The 22149-nt window shown below is 43.8% G+C and overlaps 2 protein-coding genes across 3 annotated transcripts in view; one reads left to right on the forward strand and one right to left on the reverse strand.

The window, feature by feature from the left end:
- LOC115162329 (feline leukemia virus subgroup C receptor-related protein 2-like) overlaps positions 1 to 17327 on the forward strand; it is a 32693-nt gene extending 15366 nt beyond the window's left edge. Inside the window, exons 3-11 of one of the 2 annotated variants that reach the window (XM_029713525.1) lie at positions 2803 to 2943; positions 4549 to 4616; positions 4961 to 5064; positions 10762 to 10872; positions 11382 to 11487; positions 12622 to 12733; positions 13156 to 13220; positions 14329 to 14441; positions 15903 to 17327. In XM_029713525.1, the coding sequence (XP_029569385.1) occupies positions 2803 to 2943; positions 4549 to 4616; positions 4961 to 5064; positions 10762 to 10872; positions 11382 to 11487; positions 12622 to 12733; positions 13156 to 13220; positions 14329 to 14403 (782 nt within the window). In that variant the 3' untranslated portion in view covers positions 14404 to 14441; positions 15903 to 17327. The remainder of the gene's footprint in view (positions 1 to 2802; positions 2944 to 4548; positions 4617 to 4960; positions 5065 to 10761; positions 10873 to 11381; positions 11488 to 12621; positions 12734 to 13155; positions 13221 to 14328; positions 14442 to 15902) is intronic. The other variant, XM_029713526.1, reaches the window with a different exon arrangement.
- Positions 17328 to 17882: 555 nt separating this feature from the next.
- LOC115162661 (probable ergosterol biosynthetic protein 28) lies at positions 17883 to 18801 on the reverse strand. The gene is made up of 4 exons (XM_029714157.1): positions 18780 to 18801; positions 18409 to 18499; positions 18186 to 18304; positions 17883 to 17971 (listed from the first exon to the last, which is right to left on the reverse strand). Exons 1-4 carry the CDS (start codon positions 18799 to 18801, stop codon positions 17883 to 17885), a joined length of 321 nt encoding a protein of 106 aa, XP_029570017.1.
- Positions 18802 to 22149: the final 3348 nt, after the last annotated feature.

Consider the following 22149-nt stretch of genomic DNA (forward strand, 5'->3'; position numbering starts at 1 on the left):
GGTGCTGTAAGATATCTGATACCTATTGAAGCCACCTGTTAGCCGAGTGCTGTAAGATATCTGATACCTATTGAAGCCCTCTGTTAGCTTGGTGCTGTAAGATATCTGATACCTATTGAAGCCCCATGTTAGCTGGGTGCTGTAAGATATCTGATACCTATTGAAGCCCCCTGTTAGCTGGGTGCTGTAAGATATCTGATACCTATTGAAGCCCTCTGTTAGCCGAGTGCTGTAAGATATCTGATACCTATTGAAGCCCTCTGTTAGCTGGGTGCTGTAAGATATCTGATACCTATTGAAGCCCCATGTTAGCTGGGTGCTGTAAGATATCTGATACCTATTGAAGCCACCTGTTAGCCGAGTGCTGTAAGATATCTGATACCTATTGAAGCCCTCTGTTAGCTTGGTGCTGTAAGATATTTGAAGTCCTCTGTTAGCTTGGTGCTGTAAGATATTTGAAGCCTATTGAAGCCCCCTGTTAGCTGGGTGCTGTAAGATATTTGAAGCCCTCTGTTAGCTGAGTGCTGTAAGATATTTGAAGCCCTCTGTTAGCTGAGTGCTGTAAGATATCTGAAGCCCTCTGTTAGCTGAGTGCTGTAAGATATTTGAAGCCCTCTGTTAGCTGAGTGCTGTAAGATATCTGATACCTATTGAAGCCCTCTGTTAGCTGGGTGCTGTAAGATATTTGATACCTATTGAAGCCCTCTGTTAGCTGGGTGCTGTAAGATATCTGATACCTATTGAAGCCCTCTGTTAGCTGGGTGCTGTAAGATACCTGATACCTATTGAAGCCCTCTGTTAGCCTGGTGCTGTAAGATATCTGATACCTATTGAAGCCCTCTGTTAGCCTGGTGCTGTAAGATATCTGATACCTATTGAAGCCCTCTGTTAGCCGGGTGCTGTAAGATATCTGATACCTATTGAAGCCCTCTGTTAGCTGGATGCTGTAAGATATCTGATACCTATTGAAGCCCTCTGTTAGCTGGGTGCTGTAAGATATCTGATACCTATTGAAGCCCCCTGTTAGCTGGGTGCTGTAAGATATCTGATACCTATTGAAGCCACCTGTTAGCCGAGTGCTGTAAGATATCTGATACCTATTGAAGCCCTCTGTTAGCTGGGTGCTGTAAGATATCTGATACCTATTGAAGCCCCATGTTAGCTGGGTGCTGTAAGATATCTGATACCTATTGAAGCCACCTGTTAGCCGAGTGCTGTAAGATATCTGATACCTATTGAAGCCCTCTGTTAGCTTGGTGCTGTAAGATATTTGAAGTCCTCTGTTAGCTTGGTGCTGTAAGATATTTGAAGCCTATTGAAGCCCCCTGTTAGCTGGGTGCTGTAAGATATTTGAAGCCCTCTGTTAGCTGAGTGCTGTAAGATATTTGAAGCCCTCTGTTAGCTGAGTGCTGTAAGATATCTGAAGCCCTCTGTTAGCTGAGTGCTGTAAGATATTTGAAGCCCTCTGTTAGCTGAGTGCTGTAAGATATCTGAAGCCTATTGAAGCCCCCTGTTAGCTGGGTGCTGTAAGATATGTGAAGCCTATTGAAGCCCTCTGTTAGCTGGGTGCTGTAAGATATCTGAAGCCTATTGAAGCCCTCTGTTAGCTGAGTGCTGTAAGATATCTGAAGCCTATTGAAGCCCCCTGTTAGCTGGGTGCTGTAAGATATCTGATACCTATTGAAGCCCTCTGTTAGCTGAGTGCTGTAAGATATCTGAAGCCTATTGAAGCCCTCTGTTAGCTGGGTGCTGTAAGATATTTGAAGCCTATTGAAGCCCCCTGTTAGCTGGATGCTGTAAGATATTTGAAGCCTATTGAAGCCCTCTGTTAGCTGGGTGCTGTAAGATATTTGAAGCCTATTGAAGCCCCCTGTTAGCTGGGTGCTGTAAGATATTTGAAGCCTATTGAAGCCCTATGTTAGCCTGGTGCTGTAAGATATGTGAAGCCTATTGAAGCCCTCTGTTAGCTGTACAGATAGGTGGAGTAGAGGCTAGTTGGTGTGTGGGTCCACTCTATGAACTCCTGCCCCAGTGAGCTGATCTCTCCTCCACTTCTCAGACTGAACGTTGGAGCTGGACTCTCCAGCGTGACTATTGTTGAATCACTGACTGACTGACTCGCTGACGCACCAGGGGCATGGAGGAAGAGAGGGGGCCCTGATAGGGCCAACAGTTACTGGTGCATTTCATCTCTCCGGTCTTCAGGTGAATTCTCAGACACACATCTTTCTCTCTCTTTCTCTCTTGCTCTTTTAGAGATAGGCCTGGTTTGTTGCCTTGGCTGTGCTGTACTGAACTAGCTGGATGTAACTTTGGCCCCTCCTGTCCTATAGTCCCCCAAAGCTATTTGACTGCCCTGACTCCTAGTGAGCTCAGGTGTCTGTGTTGATTGATAGAAGCACAGATGGAGGGATGTTAGAGGTCATGGGATGGCCATTGGCCTTTCACTCATTTGTTGCTATCACCAGCTTATTTGAGTGACTGCTGCTAGTTTTTCTTGGGAGGACAAACGAGGGGGAGGCTTGGCTTGTGGTTGGATCCAATTTTAATATTGTCTTTTAAAGGGCTCTGACAGTTGTGCAACTTCAGAATCTACATCCAACCCTTTTGTAATATATTTTGGGTGTGTCTAGATAATGCATGTTGAGAACACACATTTAGGTGTGTCTATGATTGGTGTTGTGAAATATTTGTATAGGAATGAATGGTGCAGTGTTACGGGAATTGCATACAAACTTCTACAGTATATCAGCATTATCACCTTATTATTATTATTACTGGTTCTGTATCTGTGTTCAACAGTGTTCCAAGAGAAGCCGGAAATCCCTCCCACCCTGGCTCAGGTCCAGGCCAGGAGCATCCCTCCAGAAGAGTACTCCTACATGGCTTCTATCCTGAGACTGCTGCGTAACCTACCCTTCATGCTCCTCGTCATCAGCTATGGTGGGTCGTATTCACTCTCAAACCACACCCGTGTCTACCGGCATGTTTGTACTCCTATTATTTGAGAAAACAAAAGTTACATAAGGCTGGCCAGATCAAAGCTTTTTTTCTTTTTCTTTTGAATTTTTTACCCCTTTTTTCTCCCCAATTTCATGGTATTCAATTGGTAGTAGTTACAGTCTTGTCTCATCGCTGCAACTCCCGTACGGACTCGGGAGAGGCGAAGGTCGAGAGCCATGCGTCCTCCGAAACACAACCCAACCAAGCCGCACTGCTTCTTGACACAACGCACATCCAACCCGGAAGCCAGCCGCACCAATGTGTCGGAGGAAACACTGTATACCTGGCGACCTGGTCAGTGTGCACTGCGCCCGGCCTGCTACAGTAGTTGCTAGTGCGCGATGAGACAAGGCTATCCCTGCCAGCCAAACCCTCCCTAACCCGGACGACGCTGGGCCAATTGTGCGCCCCATGGACCTCCCCGTCGCGGCCGGCTGCGACAGAGCCTGGGCTCAAACCCAGAATCTCTGGTGGCACAGCTAGCACTGCGATGCAGTGCCTTAGACTACTGCACCACCTAGGAGGCCAGATCAAAGCTTGTTGTATTGGTGATACCCCAGACCTCATCTCATAAACACACACACATGGCCTCACAGCAGAATTCCCCCTATTCGAAGTAAACTGTGCATTATCCTGCTGTCTCTACTGTGTGTCCCCTGAATGAGTTCAAGTAAGGTGAACTCACAAACGTAAATATGAACAACGTGGATGCTGTTGCATCATCACAGTGACAGGCGAATGAAAACATGTACACAACATCAGAATATAACCATCTGAAGATAACATCTGTTAGGGTCTTAAAGCCAGAGCAAGGTCATAGGTCATTATCAGTTTGTGCTTAGAGATGTGACTATCTCTCACTATGTTTTTGTATCCAGCACACTGTACATATGTACATCAAACGGTCTTTTTGAGGATTTTAGGTTTGTCAGATTCTTAGGGTTGAAAGGTCACAGTCCTTGTAGTTAATGTTTAACTTATTGAAGATTTGCAATGGTAGCGTTACTAGTCCATAAAAGTATTGCCTCGGGTCAGCTTAGCCTGATTAAATGTTCCCTGAATTATTGGCTGCCTTGGCTGTGCCATCTCAATATAAACAATGACATAAATGCTAGAGTTGAACTATTACATTTGTCATGCCCTTTAGCTGTTTGGAAATATGACGTTTTACTTTTTTAAATGTTATTTGATATTAACATTGTTTACCCTTTGATGTGGCAAATAAGTATTTTCAGGAACAAGACAACAAACCGTAATGGCAAAGCTGTCCAAACCAATTAAATATTGAGTGACACACCACCATTTATGTTAAAGTCAAATATTCTCTCCTTTGTAGTAGTAGACTGGCTAAGGGCCAGGTATGGGCTCCATTAGGACAGGGCCAGTGAAACCCAAATACAGCTTCCCATCTGGATCCCCCTGCTTTCCCTGCAGGCCTCAGACTAAATAAAGACCTGCTCCTCTGCAGACTACAGCTCCTGTAAAATACAGCTCTGTCTCAGAGTGCAGAAACAAAACTAACAGGTTTCCGTATGTTTTCTGCAGGGCTGAATGTCGGTTGTTTCTATGCTGTTTCCACTCTGCTGAACCGGATGATTATTGAGCATTATCCAGTAAGTCTCACCTGAATCTTATCACATCAAAACCAACCTGCATAAGTCCCTCTGTGGTCATGACCTTCAGTTATATCCTCACTTACTGTATTCAAGGTAGATCTTGAGATGTTACCTCCCCAATAAGTAAAACATTTAAATGTGTAGTCTATAATTAAGGGTATTTTCTAGACTAAAGACACAATTCTATAGCCCTGAAAATGATGACTGGAGTTTAAGAGAACTAGTATCAAGTTCTAGTAGCAAGTAGGCTCACCCCAGATAAGATAACTGAAAGGCGTGAGAGGGTCAGGATGTCCAATTTGACTGCAGAAAGACCAATTCAGTCATTTTAACCTCCACAGGGTGAAGAGGTGAATGCTGGGAGAATTGGCCTCACCATTGTCATTGCGGGGATGGTGGGGTCCCTCATATGTGGGATCTGGTTGGACAAGACCAAAACTTACAAGTAAGATACTCTTAGGAACACTTGAGAGTACATAATACTTTACTAAAAATACACATTATTGCATGCAGCATTATGCTCCTAGATACAATAGCTTTTTTGTGTGACTTTGATCACTGAGTGGCAAGTCCGGCCCTAGCCTTTTGGGCCCTATGCAAGATTTGCTTGGGGGGCTCCACCTCGCTGGGAAAACATTTCTGTGCCCCCCCCCCCCCCCAACAAAATCAATGTGGGCCCCCTTGAGGTCAGGGCCCCTGGGCACGTGCCCTGGTATAAGGCCATGATTAATAGATAGCTGGCAAGACAAACTTACCAATCAAATGATTTTCTCTGCTATGGCTATTGAGTGACTGACATAACAAGATAAAAACTGTTGATGCACAACCACATTTCGAAATTGCACTTTGTGTATTCTAGTAACAGTAAGTTGAGGCCCTGACTGAGTTCCTAAACAAACAAAAACGATTTGGTTAGGGACCCTCTAGTGGCCGTGTGGCCCTAAGCGACCACTTATGCCCAGGGCTCAGTGGCCCTTCCTTAGTATTAAGTAACTAAGGTTACATACGCAGTCCCCAACTTAGACACATACACATTGTAATAGTGCGGCTGTAGCTGGTTGCTGACAAGGCTACTGGCTAATCTTTTGTCTGATGACACCAGAAAATTCCCAGTAATTGGCTTTATAATCCTCTCAAGCTTTTTCGTCACGCTCTCTGATCCAGTCAGTCAAGCTCCGTGTTGGAAGAGGTCCAGTAACTGCTGATGAGTGAGTTAATAAGATAAGAGCTGTTAAGGTCTCACTGCTCATCTCTTTGAGAACCTTTGCCCTTTTTAATTAGTGATTAAAATGTGATTTGCCTTGCGTACAGATAACTATTGCGTACAGATAAAGACTAGTGCATACAGTAGCCAGATTCACTGTATCTACTTAATCTTACTCTACATCTAATATCTCAATCATATCCTTCATTTAAAAAACGATCCATAGCATAGGTTGACAAGGTAACAATCAGTAATGTTGTTACACTCTTGAGCTCTGGGCTATGAAAACAGTAAACCAAATATGACCTTGGCTGGGCTCTTGCTTCTCTCATTAGCCACTCTAAAGGAGGCACTTTCTGCATTAATGTCTTTTAAAGCTCTCATTCAAAAGCAGGCGTCTAGGCAGATGAGTTATTTTTGTTGGAAGTGGAAACCATTGAGGTTCTGGAGGAACTAAGCGTTGTATCTGATGCCTCTCCCTGCATATCCAAGCTGACAAGTTTTATCTATGAATCCTCTCAGCTGAAGTACTGGCCTGTTGGAATTGAGGCTCCATAGAGAATGGTGCCTGAGAGTTAGTCTCTATCCTTTTAAAATCATCTATATACAGATGTATGCTCTTAAGGGAAAGGGGGATACGTAGTCAGTTGTACAACTGAATGCATTCAACTGAAATGTGTCTTCCGCATTTAATTGAATCAGAAAGGTGGGGGGGGCTGTCTTAATCGACATCCACGTCATCGGCACCCAGGGAACAGTGGCTGACATTTTAAAGTGGAAATTACAAACTTTAGAAGCCTTTTTAAACCTTGAATACACTACAAGTTTACAATTCCTGCTGTGTAGGAAAATTCTCAGTAACAAAAGAGTGATCAAATTAAGATGCTACATCTGTAGAGGTTATTAATGCAGTCATTCAGACATCTGCACAGACAATGTCCAATTCCGTTTAATCTCCTTTCTATTTGTTTTGTTCAAATAACACAGGCCATTGTTTCTCGCCACAGAGCAGCCATTCATCAAACACCTGAGCTGATCATGAACAAACAATGAATCAACTATGTAGTTCAATTGTAGGTGTTACACAACTCTACACATCAGGGAATGCTATAACAACAGCAGTGGCAGTACCAAGTGTTTACCTGCCAACCTAGCCCCCAAACTCCTGCTTCATCCCCAGCAGACAGTTATCTAATCGTAGGACTAATCGTGGCAAAACATGCTCAACATTTCATGTGGAACAAGATATTGTAGCCTGTAGCTTTTGAGACTCCAGGAGAAGAGGAATAGTGGAGAGGCTTGCGTAATTGTGCATCTGGAAAAGAGAGGCTATATGTAGCTGAAGAAGCTCATTCATATGAACTCATTTGTTGGCTAAATATTAGGCCTAATACTGCAGTACATGAATAATCACCAGCCAATGTGATCAAATCAAAATCAAATCAAATCAAATGTATTTATATAGCCCTTCGTACATCAGCTGAAATCTCAAAGTGCTGTACAGAAACCCAGCCTAAAACCCCAAACAGCAAGCAATGCATGTGAAAGAAGCACGGTGGCTGGGAAAAACTCCCTAGGAAAAACTCCTGAGAAAGGCCAAAAACCTAGGAAGAAACCTAGAGAGGAACCAGGCTATGAGGGGTGGCCAGTCCTCTTCTGGCTGTGCCGGGTGGATATTATAACAGAACATAGTCAAGATGTTAAAATGTTCGTAAATGACCAGCATGGTCAAATAATAATAATCATAGTAATTGTCGAGGGTGCAACAAGCACGTCCGGTGAACAGGTCAGGGTTCCGTAGCCGCAGGCAGAACAGTTGAAACTGGAGCAGCAGCATGGCCAGGTGGACTGGGGACAGCAAGGAGTCATCATGCCAGGTAGTCCTAGGGCTCAGGTCCTCCGAGAGAAAGAAAGAAAGAAAGAAAGAGAGAATTAGAGAGAGCATATTTACATTCACACAGGACACCGGATAAGACAAGAGAATACTCCAGATGTAACAGACTGACCCTAGCCCCCCGACACATAAACTACTGCAGCATAAATACTGGAGGCTGAGACAGGAGGGATCAGAAGACACTGTGGCCCCATCCGATGATACCCCCGGACAGGGCCAAACAGGCAGGATATAACCCCACCCACTTTGCCAAAGCACAGCCCCCCACACCACTAGAGGGATATCTACAACCACCAACTTACCGTCCGAAGACAAGGCCGAGTATAGCCCACAAAGATGTCCGCCACGGCACAACCCAAGGGGGGGGCGCCAACCCAGACAGGAAGACCACGTCAGTGGCTCAACCTACTCAAGTGACGCACCCCTCCCATGGACGGCATGGAAGAACACCAGTAAGTCAGTGACTCAGCCCCTGTAAAAGGGTTAGAGGCAGAGAATCCCAGTGGGAAGAGGGGAACCGACAAGGCAGAGACAGCAAGGGCGGTTCGTTGCTCCAGCCTTTCCGTTCACCTTCACACTCCTGGGCCAGACTATACTTAATCATAGGACCTACTGAAGAGATAAGTCTTCAGTAAAGACTTAAAGGTTGAGACTGAGTCTGCGTCTCTCACATGGGTAGGCAGACCATTCCATAAAAATGGAGCTCTATAGGAGAAAGCCCTACCTCCAGCCGTTTGCTTAGAAATTCTAGGGACAATTAGGAGGCCTGCGTCTTGTGACCGTAGCGTACGTGTAGGTATGTACGGCAGGACCAAATCGGAAAGATAGGTAGGAGCAAGCCCATGTAATGCTTTGTAGGTTAGCAGTAAAACCTTGAAATCAGCCCTTGCCTTAACAGGAAGCCAGTGTAGGGAAGCTAGCACTGGAGTAATATGATCAAATTTTTTGGTTCTAGTCAGGATTCTAGCAGCCGTATTTAGCACTAACTGAAGTTTGTTTAGTGCTTTATCCGGGTAGCCGGAAAGTAGAGCATTGCAGTAGTCGAGCCTAGAAGTAACAAAAGCATGGATTAATTTTTCTGCGTCATTTTTGGACAGAAAGTTTCTGATTTTTGCAATGTTACGTAGATGGAAAAAAGCTGTCCTTGAAGCAGTCTTGATATGTTCTTCAAAAGAGAGATCAGGGTCCAGAGTAACGCCGAGGTCCTTCACAGTTTTATTTGAGACGACTGTACAACCATCCAGATTAATTGTCAGATTCAACAGAAGATCTCTTTGTTTCTTGGGACCTAGGACAAGCATCTCTGTTTTGTCCGAGTTTAAAAGTAGAAAATTTGCAGCCATCCACTTCCTTATGTCTGAAACACAGGCTTCTAGCGAGAGCAATTTTGGGGCTTCACCATGTTTCATTGAAATGTACAGCTGTGTGTCGTCCGCATAGCAGTGAAATTTAACATTATGTTTTCGAATGACATCCCCAAGAGGTAAAATATATAGTGAAAACAATAGTGGTCCTAGAACGGAACCTTGAGGAACACCGAAATTTACAATTGATTTGTCAGAGGACGAACCATTCACAGAGACAAACTGATATCTTTCCGACAGATAAGATCTAAACCAGGCCAGAACTTGTCCATGTAGACCAATTTGGGTTTCCAATCTCTCCAAAAGAATGTGGTGATCGATGGTATCAAAAGCGGCACTAAGATCTAGGAGCATGAGGACAGATGCAGAGCCTCGGTCTGACGTCATTAAAAGGTCATTCACAAGTGCAGTCTCAGTGCTATGATGGGGTCTAAAACCAGACTGAAGCGTTTCGTGATCACACCATTGCAGGCTTTCTCTCCTTTCAAAATCCCCGCCAGTTATTTTGGCTGAAGACAGAAACTACAAATCGCTAGTAGTCTAAGTTAGAAACGTATGCAAATTAACCCATCATTTAGGAGCTAGATATAAGGGCTTTACAAATGTAGCTCTCAAAGTCAAGAAAAAAATATGCAATGGCAGATACAATGTGTTTCCCCATGAATTTCTGTGACAATAGACAAGAACAGCTCAAGGACAGAACTACATACATTTACATGGAGAGAATACATGCATTAAAAGCATTTCTGTGAAGCTTTGATAAGTTTGATGTCTGACAACAATAGAATGTTCATTATTTAATGCGTTCAAAAGCTGCTAAGATAAAAGGCAACGTTTTATACTGGTGTTGGCGAGACTTAAGCATAATACCGCATTCATGACTACCTTGGTTGGTGGAAATAAAAGTACAGGCTTTGTTACCGCAATACCTTTCAAATATAAAGAAAAGGTGATAAAAGTTGACGGCATGGTAAAGTTGGCAACTTTTCATCTTAGTATGAAAGGGATTTATAACACATGTTATGAGGGTGAAAATTGTTTCCCCAAATTATTCTCATGCCATTCGAATAAATCGAGCCAAAGCAGTCAACCCAGATTTCTGTTATTGATGCTCCCTTCCTCATACCTCCATGTGTGAGAGACAAAGGACTAAGTTGTATTAACAATAATAGCTGAGTGGAGCAATGTTTCATGCGTGGTTGTACAGGAAGAGCTTCACCATAGTAAGCCTGTTGGTGTAGGCCAGAATGTGGCAGTTTTATTAAGGGGGTCTTAGATGGTCAGGAATCTTGTTTTTCCTCTCGTAGAGGATGGGATTGGAGGTGTTGACAGTGAAGCCACAGCCAGCCTTACTGAACAGTTCTGCATGCTCGTTCAGAACCAGGACTGGTTACTGGTGCTGTATGTAGGCCTACCACAGATTGTTGAGGACTGGGATTTTTCTGAAGTGCTTTGTGAAACTTATGTAAAAGCAATGTCCAGATAAGATGAATACATTGCAGACTCATTCAAATCCCATATGGGATATGCAGCAATGTTGACGTGTCTGTGAGCAATGCACCAAATCAAACTGCCTATGAAAATATAGTTAGTACATTTCTGTTTACACAAGCATACAGTACATTTCATACAGGCAAAATCCAGGAAAAACAAACATATATTATTTTCCTCTCTCCCCAGACAGACTACCCTGGCTGTATATCTTCTGTCCTTCGTGGGAATGGTGGTCTATGCCTTCACCCTCAGCTTAGGCCACCTATGGGTGGTGTTTGTAACATCGGGGGCTCTAGGGTAAGAGTGAACAAACACTGTGACCATACACAATGATGTTTGTGAATGATTTGCATTTGCTAGCTATTCCACCTTTAGCATGTCAGTTGTAATGTGGGGTGGACTAGGTTTCCTGCCATGGTCACCCTGCAGGAACACTGCATGCTATTTACATTGTAAACTGCCTCCTTGCTCTTTAAACAGCCACTCTGTGGGAAGAGGCAGACAATATCTTAAAATGCTCAGCAGTTAAGTCTGTTTAAGGTCAAGTGTAGTGGGAGACAAGCCCATGATTCTGTGCAACATTAATTATTTTCCTCTGGAGCTGAATAAGTATTTTATTATTTGTTAACTGATGTATAAAGGAGATGAACAAGAGCTGAAGGTTTTAAAGGGTCTGCTAGAGTAATGCCCTCAGAGGAGGTTTGGCTGTGGAGTAGATGTTTTTTATTTCTCTCAGCAGGCATGAAATGTTAAGTGCTGCTCTTTAGTTTGAGTAAAAACAACACTGATAAACCTCATGTCTTCAGGTTCTTCATGACTGGGTACCTGCCGCTTGGCTTTGAGTTTGCTGTGGAGCTGACCTTCCCAGAGTGTGAGGGCACCTCCTCAGGCCTGCTCAACTGTTCAGCTCAGGTAACAGGGATCATACTTTGGGATCATATTCACCATTGAAATAGTACATCTAGGTTTGTTGTATGCATGAAGTCTATGTATGAACGTAATGCATTTTATGCACGCTTTGACAATAACATAGTCCCGGGTGTGAAGGCTGCCACCAACCCAGAAGATTGGGTGGTCTCGCTCTCCAAGGCCGATGTGAGTCCAGTCTGTAATCCACCTCAATGGGGCTGCAGTGGAGCAGATCGAGAACTTAAAGTGTCCAAATCACTAAACTTAAAATGGTCCACACACAGTTGTGAAGAAGGCGCGGCATGGGCCCTCAAATCCTCAAAGTTCTACCGCTGTACCATTGAGAGCATCTCGACTGGCTGTATCACAGCTTGGTATGGCAATAGCACTGCCCTCGATCGCATGGACAACCCAGTACATTACTGGGGCCGAGCTCCCTGCCATCCAGCATCCAGGCCCTCTATATCTGGCCGTGTGAAAGAAAGGCCCGGAAAAAAGTTAGACTCCAACCACCCAAGCCATAGAATGTTCTTACTGCTTCCTCACAGCAAGCGGCACCGGTGCATCAAGTCTGACACCAATAGGCTCCTGAACAACTTCTATCCCCAAGCTATAAGACTGCTAAATAGCTAACTAAATGGCTAACAAAATGGTTACACAATATCTGAGTTGGCCTTCATATTTTATTCTTATTTTTGCACTCTCTATGCACACTCACAGGGTCCTACACACTATGCACACTGATACTCCAACACACACATACATATGCTCTCTCTCCATAATATGCACATACCTTTACATTTCATACCAACTCTACACACACACACACTCCTCATATATGCTGCTACTACTCAGTTTATCATATCCTGATGCCTAGTCACCTCACCTTAACCCTATACATATCTACCTCTATCCATCCAGTATCCCTGCACATTGTAAGTATGGTACTGGAACTGACTCTGTATATAGTATGCTTACTTATGTTATTTTTATGTTCTACCTTGTTATTTTTAGTATTACATTGTTGGGGTTAGAGATTGCACGAAAGGCATTTCACTGTACTTGTGCATGTGACATTAAAACTTGATTGTGTTTAGAGATGATCAACTCTCATGTTCACTCCCCTCATTCTTCCAGATATTTGGGATCATGTTCACCATCGGTCAAGGGAAGATCATAGAGCACTTTGGAACGTTCGCTGGGAACATCTTTCTCTGTGTCTTCCTCCTCATAGGCACTATTATGACAGGTAGTTTGCTTACCCCCTACACACGTTATAGCTCTATTTTGCAATAACAGAACAGCTTTACGGTAGATTGAACATTGGACTCATCTGCCTGCAGTTGTTATAGTGAAGCACGGTGTCCTGTTATGTGATCCACATTATATGCGGCTGTAGGAACGCATGACTCCTCAAATCATTGCAGTCAGTTGCACAGATGTTGCGTAACAGCCTTATCTAGGATTCATCATGGAGTAATGATGCCCTCTAGTGGGTCATAGTGACCATGATTTCTCTTCACAGGGAAAAGTTAACAGATTTTCTACATATAGCACATTTCCCACATTGTTTCAGAGGCTATACATTCCTGACTATTAATACTATATATGACCCATGCATTCCTGAATTTGTTTCTGAGTAGTGCCTTACCTCTCATCTATATGTCACAGCATTCATCAAGTCTGACCTCCGACGGCAAAAGGCCAACCATCTGGCTGAGACACAGGCGGCAAGTGTAAGTATATCTGTTTCTGCTATTTGGTGTCAGCGGTAGGATCTCTGTGTTCCAGTTAAAAGGGATGTGATCTGTTGGATACTGCCACCATTTATTGAACTAGGCAAGTCAGTTAAGAACAAATTCGTATTTTACAATGACGGCCTACCCCGGCCAAACCCTCCCCTAACCCAGACGATGCTGGGCCAATTATGCATCGCCCTATGGGACTGCCGATCACGGCCGGTTGTGATACAGCCCGGGATTGGACCAGGGTCTGTAGTGACACCTCTAGCACTGAGATGCAGTGCCTTAGACCGCTGCGCCACTCAGGAGTATATTCATCATAAGTGTACAATAGGCTATAGTAAAAATACATCACATTTACTTTTTCAATTACTCTCACTTGGCAGCAAAATAAATCATATACCAATGGCTTGCTCATGCAAGATAATGTAATTCTGTATTTTTTTTGCTTTAATCATATAATAGATTCATAATAAACTTCAGGTTCAACTCACCATTGGCCAGTGATATTCAGCTGTTGAAGATCAACTTTAAATCATTAACAAGACTATCATGCCTAACAAATCCACTCTGCTCAGCGACTATTCTTTCTATTATGAGAATATCGCTATCACTTATTTTATCTCAATGCAGGATGGGAGCTTTACTCACTTCATCTATGGAATACTATAATAATCCCAACAATACTTCTCTTAATATTTGAAACGAGTGCAGTAAGTGCCAAGAGAATTCAATAATTTTCTTCATTTGTTTTATTGAATGTTGAAAATTGAATGCTTGTTAGTTACAATAGGTAGCAGTGGATTAGTCAAATATAGCTTAGAACGTTTTTAAAGCGTCTGAAGAGTCAAAAGACCATATTGCACAATTTTACTGTTCAATCCATAATCCTTTACAATTCCATTCCAGCTTTATGTCATATCCTTTCCATCCCCAGAAGAGTCCTCATTAAGAAAAGGCTCTCTCTAGAGGCAGGTGGACTGCTGGAGTTGAAAGAAAGTGTTATGGGAGGGTCTGGAAAGGGCAGAGGGATTATGGTGATAGGGATGGTGGAGGAGTCCTCTTGCCCCTCTTGTGCGTGATTCCCTAGCTGTTGTTCCAGGCTGCAGACTCCCCGTCTCGGGTACAGGACTACGGGGCCACAACACCCAGCAGACCACAGGAGCATCAATCCTGACATTAACCTCACTAAAACCCAAACACACACCTGCCAAGGTAGGGGTATCAAGTCTTTGAGTCTTATATCACACATGCACAGTGCTGTACTGTACAAAATGCAATCATAAAGAGCACTCCTATTGGGGATGTGTTGAGAATTCCAATTGAAAGATAGACATCAAACACTAAATTCACTCAATCTTTACACAAGAAACATTTTCTAAACGCTGTAGCCTGTAACCCACTTCAGCAAGGTGAAAGGTATTAAATAAAGACATGCAACCTGCTCTTTCTGTGAAAAGAGCAGTAACTTGGATTGAGAATGCCGTGTGGGACTTGTCAAAGCAGATGACAGGGATTGGTAAAGCATAAGGAGTCTCCAAGCAGGTTTGGGAGTTAATATCTGGATAGGGTACTGTGCGTCAATTACAATAATCAGTAAGACACATTTTCTGTCAGCTAAGCAGTGAATGAGGAACTGAAGTTCTGTAAAATATTGTTGGAAATTAAGTGATCATGCCGACGCTTTGTTGAAGTATGCTACTTGCAGCTTGAGTGAAATATGAGTGTGCTTTTAACTATTTGTCCTTCGGTTGAGCATCCTTCTCAAAGCAAAGCCCTACTATATGAGCTGGTTGGAAAACAAAAGGGTGATGATTTTATGTGTGGCACAGAGCTTTTAACTTCCTGTTTAAGTGTTAGCCAATAAACCCCTGAGGAAATGTTTTGGTACCTTACAAAAAGGGTCAGGGGAATCAATCCGTTTTTTTCTGTCTTCCAGAGAAAGATAATCATAAGTGTATACATTACCTGTAAAATTTGGATTGATGTGTTTCTTGCATGAAACACATATTGCTTTGATAACATAAATACATTCTAGTGAAACCAAGTTACTTAAGTGCCTGTTTTTCTCATTTACACCATCAGCTTACCACCCTGCATCCCACTGCTGGCTTGTCTCTGAAGCTAAGCAGGGTTGGTCCTGGTTGGTCTCTGGATGGTAGGCCAGATGCTACTGGAAGTGGTGTTGGAAGGCCAGTAGGAGGCACTTTTTCCTCTGGTCTAAAACAAATATATCCCAATCCCCCAGTGCAGTGATTGGGGACATTGCCCTGTGTACGCCGACGCTTTTGGATGGGACATTAAACAGGTGTCCTGACTCTGTGGTCACTGTGGCACTTATCGTAATAGTAGGGGTGTTAATCCCGGTGTCCAGGATACATTCCCAATCTGGCCCTCATACCATCCCCAGCTTCCAATTGGCTCATTCCTCTCCCCTGTAACTGTTCCCCTGGTCGTTGCTGTAAATGAGAATGTGTTCTCAGTCAACTTACCTGGTAAAATAAGGGTTAAATAAAATATGCTTAGTTTATAAATATTGAGACCCAATAAGATGTTCCGTTGTTAGTAAGCTCCACCTCAATAGAAATAACACAATTTATAGTTTTAACATAGTACGTGTAGTAATATATAATATTGGAAAATCTGATTTCTAATAGTAGTGTTTTGATTTGACAGAAACAGGCAGGCATCTCACCGCCAGCTACAGTGAAGGAGGTCAAGGTATAACGAGGAGTTCCAGTTGGACAGATGTGAGAAGACAGCCCAGCACACACTGACATGTTTTAAAACTACCAAAGGATGTACACACACAAAGAGATACACTAAAAAGCATGCTGCTTTCTCTTTACAAATGTTTAGGTGAGCACAAGCACAAGTGATGAATTTGGATGAACATGTAATTAATGTACTTAATTGAAACTATGACATGAAGGATGCCTCTGAGGAAGTCAGAGCCCAGGAATGTGCAGCTGAATGTACTGTAGGCTGGGGTATGGACACCCTGCTCTGGCTTTAGTTTCAGTGACTGCTATTTCTACTGCCCAGCACAACTGGCTCCCCAGCTCTACTCAAACCATGCAGAGGAACTCACTTGGAACCTCACATGTTCTCCCTCTCTAGCAAATTACTCGACAGATAACGAGTTTGATTGTCAAGCACAACCAGAAGTATTTCAAGTTTAATGACCTGTTAATTCATATTTAAGTGTCACTTATTGAGAGTACGCTATGAATGGTTCATCTTTTCATTTAGTTTCTTTACCTTTGGAGACAGTTTAAATCATGTCTGTGCATTCCGATATGAGCAGTATTGTGCTTTTTGTTTCCTGACATTTGACCAATACTGTACCGTAACCAAACTTAACATTGCTAAATGTATTAATGTAACTGTTCTATTTTTGGAATGTGTTAGCTAAAAGTAGACGAGACTCAGTGGTTTCAGTTGAATGGCAGTCTGTTTAGAGGTTCAGTCAAGCCAACTCACCTAGTGGTTTAACAGGATTTTGAGATTGCTATCTACCAAATAGGATTACGCAGAGATACTTGTGAGTACTACTGATAATGGTGAATAGGGTTGATACTGTGCCTGTGTATGTCTCAAAAGGAATCAACCTGCTTTAACCACATTCTTAGAATAAGTCAGAAACTTTGGGACTATTGTATTTTAATGCTCTGCATTGACTTGTTTTAGAGCCTTAAACGCTATGATAACAATGTGAGCACAAAATCATTAGTGTGGCGAGACAGACAATCCAATGGACTGGTCATTTTGCACAAGGTAGGCTAGTGTTGTATTTTGTGTGATTCTTTTGGCCTGTATATTTTTTACTGAGAACTCTTTCATGCCATACTTAATGTTAGTGAGATTTAAGAAGAAATTCCTTAGTGCAGTGTTTCATCAGCTTTTATTTTCTTTTTTTTTAAGGATCATTTTATATACATCAAATGGTGATGTAATTTGTACTATTTATCATACTCAGTAATGAACAACATAATTATAGTTTTGTAAAAATGTTTGTAGATGTTGTTTGGACAAATTGTCAGTGTGAACAATTGTACATGGTAATCTGGTGAACTAAATGTAAAAAAAACTTTTTTTAAATGCTCTGTTATTTTTATCAATGGATGTGTTATACCACACACAAAATCCAGTAACATACAGAAAGCGCACCATCACTGAGCAGTTTAGAAATCAAGACAAAGGCCCAATGTTGAGAGAATCCATTCAAGTACTGTACATGGCACTCACCCCAACTGTTCATTTGCATAAAATAATTCCAAATCCAGCCAACCCTACCACACATTAATCAAACCATTATTCATATACATAAAATCATCACTGTACATTTATGTATCATTACTGTACTGTACATGAAACATTGATCAACAATCCCTGTTCAATTGTCCATGCAAGAGTGAAACAGCTGTAGCCAAACTATAGTATATTCTAGGACAGGTACAAATGACCTGCAAAATGAATTCCAGTTATTGTATACCCCCTCTTAAAAGTTTAAAGCAATTGGACTTGTCTTTGTGTACATACAGTATAGTAAATAGGCCACTCATTATTCAAGAGAAGAAGCAGACTATCCCACAGCTCTCTCTATTGCTGGGCTAAATGGCACAATGTATAACAACAGTTTTCTGCAGCTTGGAATCAGTTCCGCTTCTTATGCCGTGCAGCCACCTCCTCCTGAGGCTCTGGAACACACTGGAACCCAATCAGCATTCCCACGATAGAGAAACCTGGAGAGGTGAGAGGATGGAATGGGGTTTCCTCTGCAATAACAGACACCAGCAGCACAAGCTCTGAGAAAATGATATCAGATGAAAGATGTTGTTGAGCGATGCACATTCTGTACCTGGTAGTTTGATGATTTACTAACACTGTGTTGTTACTGGTTATAACAAAACAAGCTCACTATTTGATCAGATGGAATTATAGAGCTGCAGTACTTACTCGCCACAATGAGAGGTGCCATAATGCCAATGGTCAGAGGTGCCGTTTTGTAGATGAAGGCTTCAGACAGGAAGTGTCCCAGAGCCAGCACAAATGTCCACAGGGTGATGTGATAGAACCTGCAGAAGAGGAGAAAGATAACTCCCATAGAACATGAATGATTGTTCATGCAGTAGTGAGTGCATAAACTGACACAACAGTGCAGGTATGGAGGAAATCTTACGTTTTGTTCTGAATGTCAATGGTGCATGTGCAGCGGATAACTGACAACAACAATGTCCAGATACCAAATGTTCTTGCTTGGAGGCCATTTACTGTAAAAGGAAGCAAAACCTAAATTAAGTTCCCCGAAATTCCTTGCACCATGGAGGAGCGTGGAGCATACTGCTATTGTGAAGTTCCTGTAATATAGACAAATCAATGTGTAACCTAGTCTTGTGGGTGTGGGTGGGAAGCTAGCTAGCTACTGTCGTTCAATAACTACCTGATATGGACATTCAATTTGGCCAATTAGAGAGCTCAAAAGATGGCTGGTCAAATTGCCCCATTAATCTCTGGTAACGTAGTTTTCAGGTTCCGCCTTATTTCGCTCACGCTCCTTCTTCTGAACTACCATGTAAATTAAAAACCAAATAAGTCCTTAACTTCTACCACACCCTCCCTCCTCCCCCAAAATCCTCCCAATGCCAGTTAAACTTTATATCATGCTGAAACACTCAGCATATCAACAACCATTTCAACAGTAACATATGTTACCCCCAATATCTCTTTTGCCGTCTCCATAATAACCTTCACCTGGCATTTCTGCTTTCCACAACCCAAGTCATATTGTTAACCTTACCAATAAAAGCTATAAAGTCAACTTTATTAATTATCAAAGTGTCCTTTGACACCACACATTCATGAGCACAAGATTTCTGAACAGGTCTCGAAACCATGCCAGGACCATCCGAAGTACCAGCCTCGACAGTAGGTCCACTTACTACAGCTTCATCAGCGCTAAACCTTCACATTGCTTCAACATTCACTGTAATTATGTGCTTTAACAATTGGCACATCCTTTCTTTACTTTACACTGAGCAGCTACATGTCCCATTCTTTGGCATTAAAACACTGCAGTGCATATGGGACAAATTCTTTAACATTGAAGCTAAGGAATCCAAGCTGTACTTTTCCTGGCAAGACTTTCTCAAAGTTCAGCGTCACTGATAAGCTTCCACTTCTTTGACCCTCTTTCCTACTGATCAACCTTACATTTTCTTTAGTATTATCTGAGGACATAGATATTGGGACCACAGTGTCACGGATCCCCCGGTATTGCTGCTCATTCCGTTCACCAGCTCCAGAGGTCTACGTCACCGGCCTTCTAGGTGTCACTGAACTGGATTCATTACCACCAACCCCAGACTGTCTTGTCTCATTACGCACACCTGGTTCCCATTCCCCCTGATTAGTATGTATGTTTGTGTGTGTAACCGATGTGAAATGGCTAGTTAGTTAGCGGTGGTGCGCGCTTATAGCGTTTCAATCGGTGACGTCACTCGCTCTGAGACTTGAAGTAGGGTTTCCCCTTGCGTTGCAAGGGCCGTGGCTTTTGTGGCGTGATGGGTAACGATGCTTCGGTGGGTGTCAGTTATTGATGTGTGCAAGGGTCCCTGGTTCGAGCCCGGGTTGGGGCGAAGAGAGGGACGGAACCTACACTGTTACATGTGCCCTCTGTTCCCCATTGTCCTTGTCGGTTATTGTTACCATGTCCGTTGGTCTTGTGAGTACCTGTGCTGGTGTATTGGCTTCCATGCTACGTGTTGTTGTGCATTTGTTTTACGGGTCTCATCCCGTGTATTGTTTAGACCTCGCTCTTTTGTTTGGGTGGAGAAATAAAAATACAATTAGTATTCCTGCGCTTGTCTCCTATCATTATCCAGCGTGACAGAATAACCAACCTCCTAATGGAGACAGCAGGAAAGACCGAGCTGTAGAGACAGTCCAGCATCACGATGACTGTTTCTCCAGACTCGGCAGCACCATGGACAGCGTGCTGGCAACCATCCTGCGTATGGCGGGGAATGTGCAGTCCCTCCAGTCCCCAGCACCCTTTCTGGCACCAGCTCCCACACCACTACCTGCCTCCGTCCCATCTGAGCCGGTCCGCGGAATAACCCAGTCCCTCCCGGAGCGCTTTGATGGCGCTCCAGCGAGATGCAAGGGATTCCTTCTGCAATGTGACCTGTACCTCGCTCACTATGCCGAGGCTGTCTCCGGGAGAGACAGGGTTGCCACCGTCATCTCGGTACTGACCGGACGGGCCCTGAATTGGAGTGCTGTCCCCTGGGAAATGGGCGGACCCGAGGTTGAGTCCTACGAGCGCTTCACCCTCTTCTGCTCGGTGTTTGATCATCCTGTGGAGGGCCGAGAGGGGGGTGAGCGCCTACTCCAACTACGCCAGGAATCTAGGACTGCCTCGGAGTTCCGGATCATCGCGGCCTCCACCAGATGGAATGATTCGGCTCCGGTCACCGTGTTCCGCAGTGGTCTGCGGGAGGAGGTACAGATGGACTTAGCCTTCCGTGATGACAACCTGTCACTCGACCAGCTCATCAGCATGGTGATTCGTTTGGACAACCTCCTGCGGTCCCGATGAAGACCTGCACGGAATCTGGAGCACGTTTGCCCGAGGCAGAGCTTAGGATGAATCTGGGCCTCTGCTCCTATTGTGGAGAAAGGGGTCATTTTTCCCCGACCTGCCCTCTCTCCACTAATAGGTGAGGTGACAAGCTAGGGTATTCCCCTGCTCCAACCCAGGTCGGATGCAAGATCTCCCCTCCTTTTCTGCCAACTCAACCAGTGTGTTTTCCCATTAAATTCCCTGAATACCCTAGCCCCTCACTCCAGTTAGCTCTGATTGATTCTGGAGCTGCCTGGGAATCTTTTAGTTAGCGCACAGGCCACTGCATTATGCATTCCTTTGGTTCCCCTACAGTCACCAATTCCGGTTCGAGCCCTGGATAATCGTCCAATAGGGACAGGGCTCATACATCACATCACTGTTCCCGTTTCTCTGCTGACCCATGACACTCATTTAGAACAGATCACTTTTTTGATTATAGACGCACCCCATTGTTTTAGGTCTCCCCTGGTTGAGTTGGCATAACCCTCTTATTTCCTGGTCTGGGAGGAGACTGCTGGGTTAGTCGCAGGTATGTCAGGGGAGGTGTCTCGTGGTGTCTGTCAACACCATTATGGTGGAAAGTCCGGACCACGCCCCTCAAGTGGAGTTACCGGAGGAATACCAGGATCTGCACCGGGTTTTCTCTAAGACCCAGGCTACACGCCTGCTTCATCATCGCCACTGGGACTGTGCCATTGACCTGCTGTCTGACACAGCCCTCCCGAGAGGACACGTCTATCCCCTCTCCTATGTGGAGACCTACGTACAGGAGAGCCTCCAGCAGGGTTTTATCCGCACCGCTACGTCACCAGCCTCCTCAAGCTTTCTTTTTGTTAAAAAGAAAAATGGGGGACTGCGCCCCTGCATTGATTATCAAACTCTGAATAAAGCCACCGTTAAGTTCAGCTATCCTTTACCCCTCATCCCAACCATCATCGAATAAATGCTCGGGGCGCAGTACTTCATGAAACTGGACTTGAGGAGCGCCTACAATCTGGTGCGCTTTCGTGCAGGCGACGAATGGAAAATGGGATTTTCCACGGCAGTGGGCCATGCCTTTTGGCCTGTCTAATGCTCCTTCAGTCTTCCAGGCCTTTATTAACGAACTATTTCGGGACATGCTGGGATGGGGCGTAGTGGTTTATTCTGCTGACTGCACCCAGCATGTCTCGTTAGTCAGGACTGTGCTGGGAAGATTGTTGGAGCATGATCTATATTTTAAACAAGAGAAGTGTTTGTTTTTCCAGCTGTCTGTGTCCTTTTTGGCCTACCTCATATCCCTTGAGGGAGTGGAGA

Source organism: Salmo trutta, chromosome 25 (assembly GCF_901001165.1).
Source record: "Salmo trutta chromosome 25, fSalTru1.1, whole genome shotgun sequence".
Taxonomy (NCBI): Eukaryota; Metazoa; Chordata; class Actinopteri; order Salmoniformes; family Salmonidae; genus Salmo; species Salmo trutta.

Bases quoted from the DNA above. Each gene is read 5' to 3' on its own strand.
- LOC115162661 (XM_029714157.1), bottom strand. From the start codon at position 18,801: ATGGTAGTTCAGAAGAAGGAGC. The intron at 18,500-18,779 runs GTGAGCGAAATA...TTCCTTTTACAG, and splicing joins GGTAGTTCAGAAGAAGGAGC to TAAATGGCCTCCAAGCAAGA. The intron at 17,972-18,185 runs GTAAGTACTGCA...TCACCTCTCCAG, and splicing joins GGCACCTCTCATTGTGGCGA to GTTTCTCTATCGTGGGAATG.